The sequence below is a fragment of the Typopeltis vanoorti genome, chromosome 5 (genome assembly GCF_054136105.1).
Source record: "Typopeltis vanoorti isolate ZY-2024b chromosome 5, IOZ_Tvanoo_1.0, whole genome shotgun sequence".
In the NCBI taxonomy this organism is placed as follows: Eukaryota; Metazoa; Arthropoda; class Arachnida; order Uropygi; family Thelyphonidae; genus Typopeltis; species Typopeltis vanoorti.
This window is the reverse complement of record NC_143553.1, coordinates 68,909,434-68,929,165: the sequence shown is the minus strand read 5'-3', so window position 1 is coordinate 68,929,165 and position 19,732 is coordinate 68,909,434. Positions and strand designations below refer to the sequence as shown.

At 33.5% G+C, this 19,732-nt stretch overlaps 1 protein-coding gene across 6 annotated transcripts in view; it reads left to right on the top strand.

The window, feature by feature from the left end:
* The window catches only part of Slu7 (Pre-mRNA-splicing factor Slu7), a 221,456-nt gene that overhangs the window by 97,109 nt on the left and 104,615 nt on the right, over positions 1–19,732 (top strand). For all 6 annotated transcript variants that reach the window (XM_090392500.1, XM_090392499.1, XM_090392498.1 and 3 more), the window contains exon 7: positions 9,108–9,236. In XM_090392500.1, coding sequence (XP_090248626.1) covers positions 9,108–9,236 — 129 coding nt within the window. The remainder of the gene's footprint in view (positions 1–9,107; positions 9,237–19,732) is intronic.

Here is a 19,732-nt window from a genome sequence, read left to right as displayed (position 1 = left end):
AACAGTATTTACTTAATACTATTCATTTCATTTACTTAACAGTATTTACTTAATTACAGTATTTAGTTAATAAAATATTGCATTATGTTAATATTCAAGGATATAGAAGGGTTATGCATTTGATCATTATGTCATGACCCATAGGTTGAAAACTACTGACCTAAATATTGGTATTCCTGTGGTATCCCTGTTTTGTAAACTTTATTTTATTTGCTGTACTTTAAATTCACAGTTCCTTTAAAGGTGCATATTATTCAGGGAATCTTGAAAAAACTTATTTCTATGTGAATTTGTTATTTCTAGAAGATTCTGGATTAAATACATTCATTAAAAATGTTCATGCATTTTTATATTACTCTTATTTAATATTTATTTTTAGGGTTTAATTTGGTTAACAGTAAAAATGAAAATATAAAGATCTAATAAACTAAAGTAAGAATCTATAATTTACTATTCCAATAAATATTAACATGTTCATGTGAAACAAGAATAGAAACATACACGTGAAATGAAAAAATTAGGAAAAGCTAATAAAACAAAATTTGATAGAATTAAAAAGAAAAAAATCAATAAAGAGATTAAAACTCAAAAGAGATCAGAGCAGATGAACATATTAATAAAATGGATTTAAAAAATGGTAAGTTATTAAGTTATTGGAAATCAAATGCAAAATGACCAATTGACAGATTAGATTTAAAAAGAGAGAGAGGTGGACAGACTGTCTACATTACCTGACTTAGCACTCTTAATTGGTTCCTCGAAAATAGAGCCCTAACTAGAGCATTAATTCCGGCTTTTATCCTCCCACCTCTTCAGTATGAGTGTTACCATTCAAGAGCATGCCAAACATACTGCAGAGATCCAGAGCTTCTGCCATTTTTTAGGGTATAGCAGTAAAGCAGTTCCACATCCAGCCATCAGATAATGTGTGGGCCAAACTTGATGGCAATGCTTGGAAGGCTTCCTAATCAGCTGATGCATAATTCTGCTGCCATCTGCAATGCCAGATTGTGCCCAGAGGAAGGTCATGTACTGGTATGTAGGGGCATTAGTAAGATCACGTTACAGCATAAAGACTGGATGTTCTCTGTATGGATGACATGTCTAAGAGCTTGTCTTCTCTCACTGCATGTTCCTTTGCTCTTTTTTCCCATATCTGAAACACTACCATGGCAGAAAACTCAGATACATGTGGTTTCATTGCAGTTAAAATAAAAAGAAAAAAAAAATCCCAGAAAAATTATCCTCAAAAATTAAAAAAAAAAAAAACTCCTCAAAATAACCTTATAAAAATCTTTTTTCCACATCCACTTCACTAACAATACCAGCTTAAGTGATCTGTACCACTTACAGACTTTAGACCTGACCTATTTTTGACTGAATTACATATTATTATTAAGAGAGACCTCCATAGAGTCAGGGACTCATCGAGGGAGGCCACATACTACACGCACCAGCTATCATATTTATTCTTAAATTCTTCCACATTGCTTGCACTCACAATATCCAATGGCAATCCATTCCAGTTATGCAAAACCCTATAAGAGAAAATTCTAGCCCTCGCCCACTTCTTAGCAGCATTCATTCTCATCTTCCAAGGATGCCTTCTCGGCCTTTCCTCATCCTCCATAAATTGCAAAATTCCATCAACTGAAATCCTCTAATGACCCTTTCAGAAGTTTGTAAGTCTCACTCATATCACCTCTCCCCCCACCCCTCTTTTTCCTGTTTGCTAGTGTCTGCAGTCTACAAATTCTCAGTTTGTCTTCATAATCAGTATTCCACAATCCTGATATGATTTTAACACACTCCTTTGCACTCTCTTCACTATATTAGAATCACATTGGAAACAAGGGGACCAGACCTGCACACAACAGTCCAAGCGAAGTCTTTTCAAGGCCTTATAAAGAGGCCAAATGATGTCCTTATTTTACATGCGAAAGTTCATTTCAATATTGCAATTATGTTTTGAGTTTTATTTGCAATCTTTGCTACATGGCCCATGAACTTCAACTTCCTATCTACTAACACTCCAAGATCCCTAGCCTCATTATTTTCTTCTAGCATAATCCCACCATTTATAATACAACATTGGATATCTAATCATGCCAAAGTGAATGACTTTACATTTACTGACATTATTTTCCCATTCCAACAATTCCAGCTTATTCAAATCATTCTGCAAGTGCTGCATATTAGCAGTATTCCTGATTCTCTACCTATTTTTGCATCATCTGCAAATAGCTATATGTTGCTTGTCAGATCACTTCCCAATATCATTAGTGTACAGATTGAATAACAATGGACCAAGCACTGATCCTTGTGGTACACCTCTGGTTACATTATATCTTGCAGACTCATATCCCCTTGATATCTGTCAGTCAGCCATCCTCTTATTCATGCTAATATTCTATAATTCAAACCAATATTCTCCAATTTATGCAACAGTCTATCATGCTGTATTCTGTCAAAAGCCTTAGCAAAATCCAAAAGTATCATGGTGTATCCATTCCCCTTGTCTAGTTCAATGGTATAAATTATATATGTAGTTTAATCCTTTATCCAAGTGTAAGCAAACAAAAGTTTGCACCTGAAGTATCTTCAGGACTGGGACAACTCATGGTAAAGGTGGACAAAGCTTCGCTTCACTTGCCTTGGTACTGTTGGATTCTGAATATATAGAGATTGGAGTAATTATTATTTGCTTCAGAATCCAACATGATCTTCCATCACAAAGGCTAGACTTGTAAATATTATTTAATGTAAACAACTTATTTACAATTTAATATTCATATAACTACTTTAATTTTGTCTAATATCTAATTATTTAATCAAAGATATATGTATTAATAGTGATAAGACTGTATTAAATATTATTAAGCTATTTTATTCATTACTATGTTAATATTATAAGAACTTGTATTTGATAATTTAACTGCGCATTAATCGAAATCTAAATATTCTTTATTTATTCCTGTTTGTGAAAGTTTAACGTTATGCAATACCACAATTTTATTATATTTTGTTTGGTTGTCATGGAAACATATGTAAGTGAGCGAGCACGTTTTGGAACACCACGTGAGGTTTATTGAAAAGAGTTTTAGAAAGAAATGACGTAAGCAATTTAGGGGGAAAAAACGGATATATAAGCGACGAACGCGGGATTTATTAATTAAGAATTAGGAGATTAGAGCATTAGAGATTTATTAGAGAGAGACTGGCATTAGGTTGGAATCGGGCATTCGAGAATCACAGTGCGATAATAGTGAGTCGGCAAGTCACTCAAGCAACTAAATAAAGTCTGCAAGTTGAGAAGCAGTTAGCTAATAAGTTTCTGAATAACAAATAAAGCAACGGAAGATAGCTGAGTGACTACTGAATGACTAGCGATATTTTAGTTGAGATTTATTTTCAGGGCCGACCTTTCAAGGACACACTGAAACGTGAAGCATAGTAAGAAGTAACTAGAGAATAAATAGAGGCAACAGGGTTGTGTTTAATGATATCGGTGTTTAGAATTATAGTGCCTAAAGAATTATTTGAATGCTGGAGGAATGAACATCTGTACATATAAAACCCCAAGTTAAAGAATTATTGTGTATTGCCCTAATTCAAGAGTAATCAGTAATGCTTCATACAAGAACATCTGATTATATGTATTGTGCCCGTAAATTAATTCAGTTAATGCTAGAAGATTTATTTTAATGAGTGCTGTTTATTGTTAAAAGTGTTTACAGTTACAAAAAGTGTTTGTTAGTATGTTGATGAAGGAAGAAGATTAACGGTAAGATTATTCCAACTTTAATATTTCTGTTCAGAGAAGTGTGTGAATTTCAGTAATACCTCTTTATGAAGAGGTATTACTGCAATTTTCATTGTATTTGGAACTTAAGGAACTATGAAAAGACTGTGTTATAGAGATAACAGGTTTATCTTGTCAGAGTTTGATTGTACTTATCAGAGAAGCTGAAGTGATTGTGATATCTTAATTACTGATTTGAAGTTAAGTGTAAAATTTATGATTTTAAAATTAAATGTTTGTTTTGTTAATGAAAAGTTATATTTTGCCTGAATCTCTTTTACTGCACCATTCATAAAATATTCGAACCAAAGCGGGAAAATTAAGCAAGTTAAATATACTCGGCCAGTACATATAATAACATCATATAAAAGAGGATAGTTGTGAGTTGGTTTTTCTTCAATTCTTGAACTAATTCAGATATAGAGTGGCGCAGTCTATAAATATAAATTTTCTCTATATTGAATTAGAAATCAACTAGCAACTTATAATTTTGTTTAAGAACATCATAGTGACTAACATGTCGGATCCAAAGTATAAATTAAGAAGTAGGATCCAACAGTACTTCCAACATAGTTCAATGGTAACATTGTTATAGAATGTGAGCAAGTTGCTAAAACATGATCTTTCCTTAGTACACCAATGTTGCTCTTTGCAAAGTAGAGATTCACTGTCAACCCATTTCTGAATGCGAGGCCTAACCAATTTTTCAAAAATCTTCGCCACCACCACTCCTGAAATACTGATTGGAGTGATAGTTGGATCATCGGTCTTTGCACAACCCTTGTGCAGTGGAATTACCATACATTTTTCCATTCCTGCAGAATCTTTCCTGTTTTGAGACTCATATTAAACAGCCTGGTCAAAAGAATAGCCAGTTCAGCTGAACACTCGTTTAGCAAATGTGCTGATATCATATTAGTCGCTATTGTTGAATTCTTATTCAGTTTGTGCAACAGCTCTAATACCTCATTCAATGTTGCTTACCATGTTGATAGCTTTTAACAAAATGGGGACTCATTAGTTGAAAAACCTCTTCTGCATCTCTTACCCTCATGTCATCTGCATTTATTATCATTACATAACACCTCCAGGGAGTCAAAAGCCTCATCGAGGGAGGGCACCTACTCCACAACTCTCCACCAATGGCAAGTACATCAACGCCATCTACAGCCTAACACCACCACTAGTATTTTCGCAGACAATCACAAACATCCATGCCCATGGCGAGATTCGAACCTGCAGCCTTTTGACTGGAGAGCAGATATGCTAACCACTCAGCCAACCAGATCGGCCATTTAGAAGAGTTTTTCTTTCATATTCATTCTTTCTTTTACTTGCAGCATATCAATAGAATTCTTGTGGGTTGTCTTCAGCACGCAGAGCCAGTTTCTTTTCATACTCATACTTTGCTTTCCGTACAATAGTTTTTGACTATTCTAGCCTGCTGATTATAATTTTCATAACAGCATCATCCTTATGCACATAGTAATCCTTCCACATGATCCTTTTTTTACGAATCTCTTGCTTAATAAGATTACACATCCATTTGACTCCTATTCTATTTATTCTTCGAACTCTTGGGACACGTTCTGATATCACATCATTTAAGTATTGTTTAAATGCTTCCCATGCACTGTCAATATTCTTACCATCCAGCAACTGATCCCATTCCACTTATCTCAGTATACTCCTCAGTTGGTCATAATTTCTTGCTCTGTAGTTCAGCATTTACCTTTTCTGAATGGAACATTCACAAACTTAGTCACTTCCCAAGTGAGCACCACATGATCACTGTCACCAACTGGAGGTAGAATAGTTATGTATTTAATTAGAAGAAACACACGTATAAACCACAGTGAAAATTATTTAATTGTAAATATTTCATCCTAAGTATCTTAGAACATCATCAGTACAGTATTTAAACAAAAATTAGGAATAACATACAGTTAGGGCACATGATTACAATAGAATCTCATGAAAACGTGCATAACGTGCTAAAGTAGTACAAAAAAAAAACGTTAATTATTTAACACAGTTTTGTATGATAATTTCCCATACTTTAGGAATAGTAAGAACGTCGTTGCGGTTTAGGTTTGGTCTGTGTAGTAGGGCTTCAGAACTTTCTTTGTATAAACGTTCATGTTTAAATATAGATCTATGTAAAAGTTTAGCCTTTTCCCAATGGATCCTATGGTTTGGATTTTCATTTCAATTATAGCCATCCTAAATGGATATAATCCCAAAACAACTCAAAAAATCATCATTCACTTCTGCATACATTAAACCAGACAGGAAGAAGTGTATAGGATTTCCATACTTTACGTTAAAGGCATCTCAGAACGTCTTTCTAAAATTATGAAGAAATACAATTTTGCCACTACTTACAAACCTATCAACCAAATTTACAACTTATTACCTTCTCCTAAGGACAAATTCTCACCCTTGATGTTACCTGGTGTTTATGAGATAACATGCTCATGCAAATTATCTTACTTTGGACAGACAGGTAGGTCTGTTCAGAAACGCATCTTGGAACGTCAAGACCACATTCGTCTTCTTAAACCACAGAAATCTGGCCTCTCTCAACACGGAATTGAAAATCAAAACCATAGGATCCATTGGGAAAAGGCTAAACTTTTACATAGATCTATATTTAAACATGAACGTTTATACAAAGAAAGTTCTGAAGCCCTACTACACAGACCAAACCTAAACCGCATTGACGTTCTTACTATTCCTAAAGTATGGGAAATTATCATACAAAACTGTGTTAAATAATTAACGTTTTTTTTTTTTTTTTTTTGTGTACTACTTTAGCACGTTATGCACGTTTTCATGAGATTCTATTGTAATCATGCGCCCTAACTGTATCTTATTCCTAATTTTTGTTTAAATACTGTACTGATGATGTCCTAAGATACTTAGGATGAAATATTTACAATTAAATAATTTTCACTGTGGTTTATACGTGTGTTTTTTCTAATTATGAACACACCACAGGTTTCGTTATTTAAAAAAGTTATGTATTTAACTGAAACGCCCTCTGACACTATAATCAAATCTAACACTCTTTGACCTCAAGTTCCTTCTGCCACATGCTGCTCGAGGAAGTTATTCTGCAACAGCTCAATAAATGCATTTTCATTGTTCTCATGAGATTCTACTGCTACCAAATTAATATTTGGATAATTAAAGTCTCCCATTATGATTACTCTTTTCACACTCATCTTTTCTATTTGATGATGCATATCTTTATCACTAGCAACCGATCCACCAGGTCAGTAACAACACCCCACTATGTAATTGATTTTGTTAGATTCCACCTCACACTAGATGGCTTCAAACTCACTGCCACATGAATACTGTTAATAGTAGTACTACATTCATAGATCTCAACTCTAACTGGATTCAAGTTATCCAATATCATTAGCTGCACTCCCCCCTCCTCTCTTTTCTTCCTAAAAATACTATATCCTTTACACTCAATACCAGTTAGTATGTCTGATTCTGATAGTCAGATCTCACTAATAGCTACAATCTGAGGTTTCAGCATATTGACCAAAGCAACAAACTCTATCCCCTTTGTTTCTGATACTCCTGGCATTCATGTACTGACATAATAATCTACCTGTTTGTTCTTTTGTATTGTCTTGTTTACAGTCTGCCTGACACAATTGGACAACTTGCAGATCTTTATTCTTCTCTATTGCTTTACACGTGTAGACATCTTTGCACACATTTGATGGATCTGAACCAGACAAACACAAACCCGAAATCGTTCTCTCCTTGTCAATATTTCCATGATAAAGCCCATTCCCATCATTAATACAGTTATATAACATTGTTTCTCTTACACTCACATTCTCACCACTCCTTTCTTTATAATTTAGTTTCCCTGACTCTTAGGTTTCATACAGTTATTAGTTTTTCAAGACTCCTGATACCAAATGCATTCAGGTGTAGGCCGTCCCTCTTATACAAATCCAGTCTTCCCTCAAGCTCACTCCAAACATGAAAAAACTCACATTCATTCCTTCTACATAGCCTTGGCATTGAATCATTTGCCATCATAGCTCTTCTTCATTATTCATTTTTATCATATCGAGGTAATATACTGACGATTTTCACTTTCTCACTTTTCACTCTTGCTTCTTACAGCAACCCTTTCATATCTTCTATCATACTGAACTTATTGCTAGTTAATTCGTTAGTATACCTACTACAATTACAATCTCATTTACTTTTCTTTTCTGTTTTTGAATTGCTTCTTTTATATTCTTAATTTTTGCTCCAGGAAAACTTGAAGTTATGACTCGCTCGTCAATAGCATGTTTTATTATAGAGTCACCATACCAATAATATCCTTTTTACAAACAATATCACTTACCTGATTTCCATTACTTCCCGACTTACCTGTTTCTGTGCTTTTTTGTTTCTTACTTTGCGCTTAATTTTCTTTCCCTCCCTATGTTCATTTAAATTCCTCTCGTGTTTTTAAAATTACTCTGTATCCTTCCTTCTATAATGTGTGATTTTGTGTGGTCTGATATTCATGGCCAGATGATACCAAATCTTAAACATTGTTTTGACCCTCTCTGCCTTAAGGTTTCTTTGTCTCATTCTGCATCATTCATCTGTTGTCTGTACTGTGCTTCCCTAAGTATGCAAATCACTCTGACCTCTTTTGCATGCACCTGAAGTATCTTATAGATGATTAGTCTGCTTGTATATAAAGACCATTGACTTCATGTTATTTGCTTTATTATCCCATTATGCAAAACATAGGCATGTATTGTATGCATTGTGGGTGGTTTCGACCTATACAAGTAGACTAGTTGTGGAGATACTCCATTTACAAACTTTGTTTGCATATACTTGGGTAAAGGATTAAAAGAAGAATTTAATTTCTTATTTTAATATCCTCATAGTAGTACTTTGGTCTGCCTAATGATATTTTACTGGAGGTTCCAGAGACTTTCTTTCTTTGACTTTCATTTGACACTTCCTGAATAATAATAGTAATCAATCAAAGGATTTGTGTGTTACTACCTTTAAAAAAAAAGGTAGTAACACACAAATTAGGTAAATGACAGCAGCTGAGAATTGAATGGGAATAAAAAATGGTTTTTCTTATATGATATCAATTGAGGAATGGAAAAATGTTGTACTGCTGTATCATGCAGAGTACAGTATTAATTACCATGTAGAATTTATTGAGAATATTATAGCAAGGAATGGTTGTACTTGTATATTTTTTCAACTGTAAAAATTTCAACTGTTTTTTTTTTTTTTTTTAAATTCTTAGAACAAAGAAGCTGATTTGGAAGATGATGATGAAAAATATGCAGATAATGCTGATATGCCTGGAACTAAAGTTGATAGTAAGCAGCGTATTACAGTAAGAAATCTAAGAATACGTGAAGATGTTGCCAAGGTATGCTTATTTTCATTTTTAATTAATTAAATTTATTTATAGTACAATAACTATACTAATGTTATTTTTTTTTAATTTCTTTATTGTGATTTTATAAAAGTACTGTAGTCCAAATAATGTTAAATATTTATTAAGTACAAAAACATAAACTAATTGAGGGCAAAGTCTGACTGTCACCTCCTCATGGTACTCTCTGGATAATCTAACAACAGCAGCATTTTTTTTTCCCTGTCATGGAGACATATTTCAGTGATTATAACTATGCTACTGCATACGGGGCAGCGATGCGACTCTTGATTTGGAAATGATGTCAGAGTTGAGAAATGAGCAAATCATTCCACCCATTACAAGAAATATTGATATCATCCAGTGTAATTTAAATGGTACTGTTACTCATCATCATCATCATCATTAATTAATCATCAATCAAATTAATTTTTTCTATTACTGGTTCTTGGTTAATTCTTTCATAATATCTTCGTTTCTTTTGTGATCAAATAGGGTATACTTTGTAGTTTTTCTCATAAATTTCATTTCTGCTGTTGTTAATCTTTGTTTGTCTTTTTCGTTTTATTGTCCAAATTTTGCTTCCATACATTAAGACTGGTAGGGCTAATGTATTGTATACTTTTAGCCTGGTTTGTTTTTGAACTAGGTTTGGTTTAAATATAGAGTTAATTACACCTGTTATTTTTAAATATTTTGCAATTTTTACATTTATATCTTTTTCATTTTCATATGTGATCATACATCCTAGGTAGTTAAATGAATTCACCTGTTCTAAGATCTTGTTATCTAGTACTATTTTAGTTGTTGCTGGATCTTGTCCTTTAAAGGCCATTGTTTTTGATTTTTCTGTTGATATTATCATACCATAATCTTTGGCTATCTCATTTAGATCTAAAATAGCTTTCTGTAGTTTATCTTCAGAATTTGTAATTATTATTTGGTCGTCGGCAAAGAGGAGAGTATTTAAGTTTACTGTAGGAGAAAGTTTAATTCCTTGATGTAAATTTTTATTCCATTTTATTATTATTTCATTTAAGTAGATATTAAAAAGAGTTGCTGAGAGGGAACGTCCCTGTCAGACCCCTTGGTTTATCTCTCTCGTATATGATAGTTTGTGATTTAATCTTATTTGTATTTGATTATTTTCATATATACTTGTGATTGCTTTTAGGATATTATTTGGTATTTGTCTTTCTTTTAATATGTTAAATAATATGTTTCTTTTAACTTTGTCAAATGCTTTTTCAAAGTCAATAAATGCAATATGTGTTTCTAAATTGTATTCTCTTCTTTTCTCTATTATTAATTTTAGGCAAAAGGCCAGGTCTATACATGATCGTCCTTTTTTAAAGCCATTCTGTACTTCTAAAATAGTTTTTGGAATATTTCGTTAGTTTGTTATTTAAGATTCTGCTATATATTTTGTAATGGGTATTTAGTATACTGATACCTCTATAGTTTTTAGGGTCATCTCTATTACCTTTTTTAAAGATAGGAATCACAATTTCTTTTTTCCATTCTATTGGGGGTATACCAGTTGAATAAATTTTGTTTAAAAATAATAAGAGTCTTTCTTTGAATCTTGTTCCTGCGTATTTATACAGTTCTGAACCTAGCTTATCTTCTCCAGGTGATTTTCCATTTCTTGTTTCTTTCAGGCTGGTTTCTAATTCTTCTTTAGTTATTTCCTTTTAATTTTTGTTAATTGTTTGCCAGTTGTCTTTTTTAAAATATTTGTCTGTCCACAATTCTGTGTAGTAATTTAGAAATTCTTCTAATTTCAATTCAGTGTTTAATTTTATGTTTTCTTTGGTATCTGCATTTAAGTGTTTCAAAATTTTATATATATTGGGTCTTATTTTATATAAATCATGTTCTAAATTAGAAACAAATATGTTCCATGATTCTCTATGTCTTTTTCTGACTTCTCTTTTAGCTCTGGCTCTTATTCTTTTATATTCTATTTCATCTTCTAATCTTTTACTGCTTAACCATTTGTGATAGGCTTCATTTTTCTTTTTGATTATTTCTTTCATTCTATTACCGTTACTCCAGCAAGCACAGAAAAGCTAAATGAACTGTTACTACTAGCTGACAAACATAATGCTGATATTATCTGCATCCAGGAAACTAAAGTTCAACAAACCAACAGACTAAACATTAAAAACTATGATATCATATGACAAGATAGGCCTACCGGAGGAGGGCTTCTGACACTAATCCGAAACTTGTCATATAAAATAGTTGAACTAGACATAGTAACAGGAACTGAAATACAAGGAATCCAAATACTGGAACCAAGTAAAAAGCCATTAAACATTTTCAATTGTGATCATCTTCCTAACAAACCTGGACCAAATCTTTCCAGCCTATTCCATCTCATTGAAGAAACTTCCATTATCTTAGGAGACATGAATAGCAAACACCTGTCATGGGATTCTGAGGAAACAAACCCCAAGAGGAGAAAACGAGTAATTTCTTAGATGAAACAGGACTAATAACTTTCAACAGTGGAGAACCCACTTATCTGTCTCATTCTTATGGTACAGAAGATGCCCTGGATATTACTGCGGTGTCTCCAGATCTTCACAACAAAGCTATTTGGTCTGTTTTGGAACCAGTAGGAAGTGACCATACCCCAATATTAATCAATCTGAACCCAAAAATGACTAGACTCACCCAAAAAAAAAAAGAAAATATCATTGGAACTTCCCAAAGTCAAATTGGGAGAAATACAAGGATGAAGTAAGCAAAATAAGTAAGCAAAGTAAGTAATGCTGAAAGATCACACATACTATGATGACTTAGACAAAGACTACATAACTTGGAAGAATACTATCCTAAATGCAGCAAAGAAAAGGTTCACCAGTAACTTGCCAGTAAAATAACGAAACAAAATGAATTATTTAACATCTTAAAAATTGGAAACTCTCCAGAAACCAGGATCGAGTACAACAAGATAAATGCTGAAATTAAACAAAAATACAATGTATGCAAAGAACTAGGTGGCAAGAATTTTGCCACAACTTAAATCCAAACACTTAGACACCAAACTTTTGGAAACTGATTGCTAATTTACAAAGAGACCTACCAAAGGCAAGTGAGACTAACATGCTAAAAGATCCAGATGGAAATGGAGAGATCGCAAATACCTTTGCCTTTCATTTTCAAAATATAAGCGAACTAGAGATGAATACTAGGAAAGACCATCAAATATCAAAACAGGCTCAACAGCAGAAAAATGCTGCAAATTCCCAAAAATATAAAAACAAATTATTATGGAATCACTTACAATCTGAATTGATGAGAGATCCTTGGAGAGACTAGATATAAATAAATTATGTGGACCAGATAACATACAAGGAATTATGATCAAGCATCTTCCTTCCCTAGCTCTAGATTTGCTACTTCGCCTATACAACAATAGCCTAAAACAAGGAAAAGCTCCAAAAGACTGGAAGACAGCCACAATCATACCAATCTTAAAGCCTAACAAACCTCAAGACCAACCAGGAAGTTATAGACCAATTTCACTGACTTCAATTCCAGGCAAATTGTTGGAAAAAATGATACTCCAGTGTTTGAATTACTATCTAAACAAAAATACTACCACATTTTCAGGCTGCCTTTAGAAGAAATCATTCAACAACTGATCAACTTTTCTACTTAACCCAGTCAATTCAAGATAACTTCCAGACTAAATCTACCAAATCCACCATTGTAGTTTTTATAGATTTTAGCAATACCTTTGACAAGGTGTGGAGGCAGAAACTCTTTTCCAAACTTTGTCATATTGGAATAGAAGGGAAAGTTCTAAACTGGATTTATGACTTTCTAAGAAATAGAACAATTTGAGTTAGAATAAATAATACCTTTTCCAAGACAGGGACTCCCTCAAGGTAGGATTTTTGAGCCCACTCCTTTTTTCCATCTACTTAAACAACTTAGATAAAAATATAAATAAAAAAACAAAGATAGCTATGTCTGCTGATGATTTGGTCCTATTCTCAGCTCACAACAACCTAGAAACAGCAGAGGATCACTTAAACAAAGCCATTGAAAATTTATGTACATACTGTGAAAACCAAAAAGTCAAAATTAACCCTACTAAATAAGAAATTTGTGTATTTACCATTAATAACCACCTCAGAAAGGACCAAAGATTAAGCTAAACATTCAACTAATTACATTTAATGAAAACCCCAAATACCTTGGAGTTACTCTGGATTCATCAATAAGCTTCAATAAACATATCAACAATGTTGCAGTCAGAGCAAAAAGAAGACTAAATATCATGAAAAGTATCTCAGGTAAAGAGTATGGAGCTGATGCTAAAACCTTAAAAGTGACATACACCTCTATTATCCGACCCATAATGGAATATGCTTTGCTCATCTGGATGCAAACATCACAAACCAGTTTAGACAAGCTTATAAAAATTCAGAAAAATGCAGCTAGAATCATATGTCGGCTAAGAAATGCAACTGCTGGAAAAATAGCAGAATTCGAATCCAACCTTGTTCTTTTAAAAATTAGGTGACAAGAAAATCTTACTAAATTTGTAGAAAAAAGAGCCAACCTTGCACATCATAGAACAAGTGAACTTTTTAAAAAGTGGCAACGAACAAACAGAACAAAGAAAAAATCAACAATGCATGAAATCATGGAAAATAAAATTCCCTTGGATTGTCCAAATAAAATAGCCACCTACCCCCAGCATTTCTTCCAAATCAAGACAGGAAAAATATATTTATTAATTTTGAAATAGGGAAACATGAGAAAAAAAGCCTAGAAAACCCTGAAATCTTGAGATCAGTATCTTTTTCAAAAATAATGGAATATGGACCTGACTCAATAAAGATCTACACAGATGGCTCCAAAAAATCCAAATGGCAATTCTGGGAGGGGCATCCTCATCTATGGCTTTCAAAATATAGACCTAAAAACAACCAATGGTATAGGATGCCATGCAGAATAAATAGCCATTAACACAGCACTGCAACATTTGGATAAATTCCCAAAGAAATTTATATTTTTCACAGATTCCTTAGCAGCCCTTCAAGCTATTAATAACTGTTCCACTAGCCATCAAGAAATACTTAGAGACATAGCAAAACACATAAGCAAACTACCAAGGATTCTGAAATAATTTTCCAATGGATTCCATCCCATGTGGGATTAAAGGGAAACGAAACTGCAGATGAAGTAGCAAAAATGGCTGCAACATGGCTGATACCACAAATTTTAATCTTTTTAAAACCACTCAAAAAGAAAACACAAAAATTGATTCTCCAGGACATGACTCACCACTGGTATTCAGCAGAAAAACCAGGAGCCACCATCAACTCCAAGTTTAATCGCTGTGCAACTACCATGATCTCTCGCCTCAAGACTGGCCACACAAGAAGAATCAAGTTTAACAATGGCATAAAAGTCTTCCCCATCCGAAAAATCTGTAATGTCGAGGAAGTATCACCAATGCATTTACTAAGTTGTATGAATATTTCTAAATGTAAACTTTATAACGACCCAGAAAAGCTGCTGTATAAAATACATGAATTTGACCTCTATGATCTGATATCATGGGATAATTAAAAAACAAACAAACATAAACTAATGAAATTACAATGGAGACTGAATATTGATTATTCCAAACTGCTCCATTAGATTTTAAATTTTAAGTGAACAGACTAACAAATCTTTTTGTTAGTTTGTTAATTTTAATTTTTTAATTCCATCCTTTGGAATTAACAAAGCTAAACATACAGAATTTTCTAATAAGTTAATATATACACCTCCGAATCAAAAAATTAGAATAATCAAAGAAAATGGGTTGAATGATTTGCAATTCTAATTTATTGCATAGAAAATAATACAAAGTACGTAGATTTAGCATTATCTAAATCTACATACTTTGTAGATTATATAACCATGTAAACACCTAAAAATGTAATATAAATTATAAGAAAACTGTTATTTGAAAACATTCACAAAATCAGAATTATTTTTAATGTGGTTCAAAATATTAGAATAATGCTAAAATAAATGCACAAAAATTACAGTCAAAGGGAAACAACATGATATTAGCTTTAAGTTTAAGGGAGATGGTAAATCCCTTATTATTCTATAGTCGGGTACAAAACTAGGATCGAAATCCATCGAAATCCTAGAGTTTCATGCCGAAAAAACTATTGGCGAGCCCAAGTGCAAGTAATCACTTGGGTAGTACAACACCAGGGCAACTCGGAGCAAAGGTGGAGCAAGATCCATCACTGTCCTTAATATTCTCTCATAATGTAAAACGCAGCTCCTATAAGATGTATTACTGTTTTACATTATGAGAAGAGGTCACTACCCAGACTGGTTTGGCTTGTTATGATAGCCTTTTGATTTGTTATGATATTAGCTTTGTTGCATCTCCCCTTAGCTTTTTATGACCATTCGTAAATGGTTGGGCATATTATTTACTAGCGTTCAGTCTTTTTTTTTTTTTTATCAAAACATGCCCCCACATTGTCTGTAGACTAGAAATAAGTTCATTTTTGTCTCTTGGGGCAACTTCTTGAAGATGTTTCTTCATAATTTTCCACAAATTCTCAGTGGGGTTTAAATCTGGTGAGTTTGCTGGCCAAGAAATTACATTGATTTGCCTTTCTTTGAGCCAGCTGGTAGTAGTGTTGGAAGTGTGACTAGAAGCTAAATCTTTCTGAAAAGGAAATCACCATCATATAATCTTCTGATGCTGGTAACATAAAATGCTCAAGGAATAATATACACTTTGGAATTGACTCTTTCATACACAATACACAGCCTACCTGGACCCTTTGCAGTCATACAAGCCCATACCATGACAGAGGTTGCAAATTTCACCAAACGTTTTGTGCATTCTTTATCAAATGCTTCTTGCTTAAGATGCCAAACATGTATCCCTTGATGATCATTTGACACACAAAACATATTTTCATCGCTGAAAAGTACTTTTTCCAGTCCTCTTGACCCCACAACAGTCTTTGCTTACACCATTGCACTGTAGCTGCCTTTTGCTTGGAAGTCATAAGCAGCTTCGTCTTAGGCACACATGATTTAAAACCCAATTTGTGAAGTCATCTCAACTATGTAGATTTAGACATGTTCACATCTAGTTCTTTTTATCCCCTGTAAAAATACCTTGCACTTTGGAAGCGGTTTTTCTTCTAAGTATTCTTCAATCTCCTCTCTTGATGTAGTTATTACTTTTTGACCACTATTGCAGCAATTATTTTGAAAACTCTGGTTATTAGAATACTGTCTCAATACTCTACTCACACTTGCTTGAGAACATTTCAATTCCTTAGCTATAAACTGTTGAGTTTGGCCTTCTTTGTGTAGAGATTCCATATGAAACTTGTTAGCTTCTGATACGACACTCATTTGACCCATGTTTAGGAAATTATTAACGTAAATCCACTCACAAATAATTCCTCACACACAAGTCAGTCCCACAGCTACTGAAATATATGCTATTTCTATGCTCTCCTCAAAACCAATCAGAAAAATTTGGAATATTCGAATATTTTGAACCACTTTAAAAATTATTCTACTTTTGTGAATGTTTTCAAATAACAGTTTTCTTATAATTTATATTACATTTTTATGTGTTTACAGTTATATAATCTTATAATGAGATTTAGATGATCCAGCTGGAAACACATATTACTTTCAAGTCTCAACGAAATCCTAACTGGACAGAAAACGTGGGAAATGACTGCAAACTGGAAAAGGTTAAGAAACTTTGTAAAAAGAAATACGCAGTGAAATATGCTACATGGAACATTAGAAGCATAGCACATAAAGAAGAAGAATTGGATAAAATTTTAAACGATGAAAATATAGAAATTGCAGTTCTTACAGAAACAAAAAAAGAAACTTAAAGGAACAAAAGAAACAGCTAACTACAATATCATATATAGTGGAGTGGACAAACAAATACATGCAAAAGCTGGTGTAATGATTTCGATCCATAAATCAATGAAAGCAAAATTAACTCATTATACATACTGGAATGAAAGAATATTAAAAGTGCGATTAAAATTAAATAAAGAAAATTTAACAGTTGTTGGAGTGTATGCCCCTGAAGAAGGAAAAGAAGAAGAAAATGATTACTTTTACAAAGAGTTACAAGGAATATATGAAAAATTAAATAAAAACAGACCATATAATTATAGCCTGATATCTTAATGCCAGAATAGGAATGAAAAAAATTAACAATAATATACAAAAATTTGGAGAACCGACAGTAAACAAAAGTGGAAAGCAACTCATTGATTATACAATATATAATAATTTAAAAATAATGAATACATTTTATGCGATAAGAGGGTGCCGATCAATCTGAAAGGCAAAATTTATAGGACAGTAGTGAGGCCAGCTATGACATATGCTATAGAAACTGTGGCCCTGAGGAAAAATAACATTAGCAGGATGGAAGTAGCAGAGATGAGAATGCTTAGGTGGATGTGCAGTGTGACCAGAAAGGATCATCTGAGAAATGACTATGTCAGGGGAACAGTGAAAGTTACGAACTTAGGAGCGAAAAAACAGGAGGCAAGGTTGAGATGGTTTGGTCATGTGATGAAGAGGGAGGACGAATATGTGGGAAGAAGGGTCATGCAGATGGATGTGCAAGGAAGGCGGAAGCGTGGGTGGCCAAAGAAGAGATGGAGGGAGCTGGTAGAAGAGGACTTGAAGATGAAGAACTTGGATGTGGTGACAGCCCAAGACAGGAAGGTATGGAGGAGACTCATAACAAACAGTGACCCCACTTAAGTGGGAGAAGCTGCAGAAGAAGAAGAAGAATACATTTTAAAAACATAAAAATATACATGGTGTGCAAGAGGACAAAAATCAATAATAGACTACATTATAGCAAATGAAAAAACAACAAACCTCTTCATAGACGTAGAAATTGACACAGATCACTATTTAGTACAGGCAAAACTAAGATTTTTACCAAACTGGTTACAAAATATACAAAAGAATAAACAAACTAGAGAAACAAAATCTAATTACAAAGTAAGACTACTAAATGATTCAAGTATAAGAAATTTATACCAACAGAGGATTAATAACTACTTAGAAACAATACAAGAATATGAAGACATTGAGAAAGAATGGAATAATATAACAGAAATTATCCCATCAGCAACATATGAAAGTCTAGGAACACACACAAAAAATATCATAAAAATAAAAAATTACATATATGGAACAATGAAATAAACACAATAATTGAAAATAAAACGCTGGCTTTTAAAAGATGGCTTAGTAGCAAAAAACAAGAAGATGAAATTGAATATAAAAAAAGACGACCAATAACCAAAAGAGAAACCAGAAAGAGTGACAAATCTGGGAAAAATTTGCATCATATTTAGAAAATGCATATACAAAAGGGTCAGGGGGTGCTTAAGGGTCAAAGCTGTATAACTGAGAGGAGACCTCCACATAGCCTTTAAAGGAATGAGGAGAACTGACCAGGGCTTCTGCCCTAATATCTAATTCTCACCTTCTCATGGTGCACCCTGTTGGGTATCTACCTGGATACTGAACGAACGAGGATGGCCTGGCTATTTGGGATTTAGCTGACCAAATTGTATTCTTATTGGCTTAAACCAGTATAGAAAATGATGGTGCAACATGACAAAAAAATTTCATGTGTGCAGAGGCGTCGCCAGGTTAAACAAGGCCCCCCCCCCCCCGTTGTTTTCGCCAGGGAACCAGGGCGAACAGTGAAAAGTCGGCTACTGGAACAAATCTAAAAGCACACCCCCAACTCAACATCACCAGAGTTAAAGATCGGTACTGTCCACATAAGAAGCCTGAATGGCAAAGAAATGGAGCTAGCTGAAGAATTAGATAAGTACCAAATTGACATAATAGGGGTGACTGAAAAAAAAAAGACAAAAACTGGTGAGATCTTGCTAAGCAATAAATACAAAATGTTATATTTAGGAAATGACAATCATGGAAAAGAGGGAGTAGCCATAGTGTTCAACAAAAAATATGAGGCTAATCTTCTTGAATGGCAGGTAATCTCAAGTAGAGTGATGTGGGCAAATATCAGAATGGGAAATTGGACAATGAGACTTATTTGCGCTTGTGGTCTGACAGAAGGTTCTACTAAGGTAGAAGTGGAGGAATTTTTTGATGCTTTAGAAAAAGCAACTGACACAATGAAAAAGAAAAAGTTGGTCCTTGTTGGGGATCTAAATAGCAGAGTAGGAAATGATTGTCAAACATACAAAAATACTTTAGGAAAATTTGGAGAAAAGAGCAAAGCTAATAATAATCGCAAATACTTGGATATCTGCTCAGGACATGGACTGGTTATTACTAACACCATGTTCCAACATAAAAATGTGCACAAATTCACAAGGAGAGAAGAGGCAAAGAATAAGAAAAGTCTCATTGACTATGATTATTGTTGATAGTGATGTTTTCTCCCTGGTGCA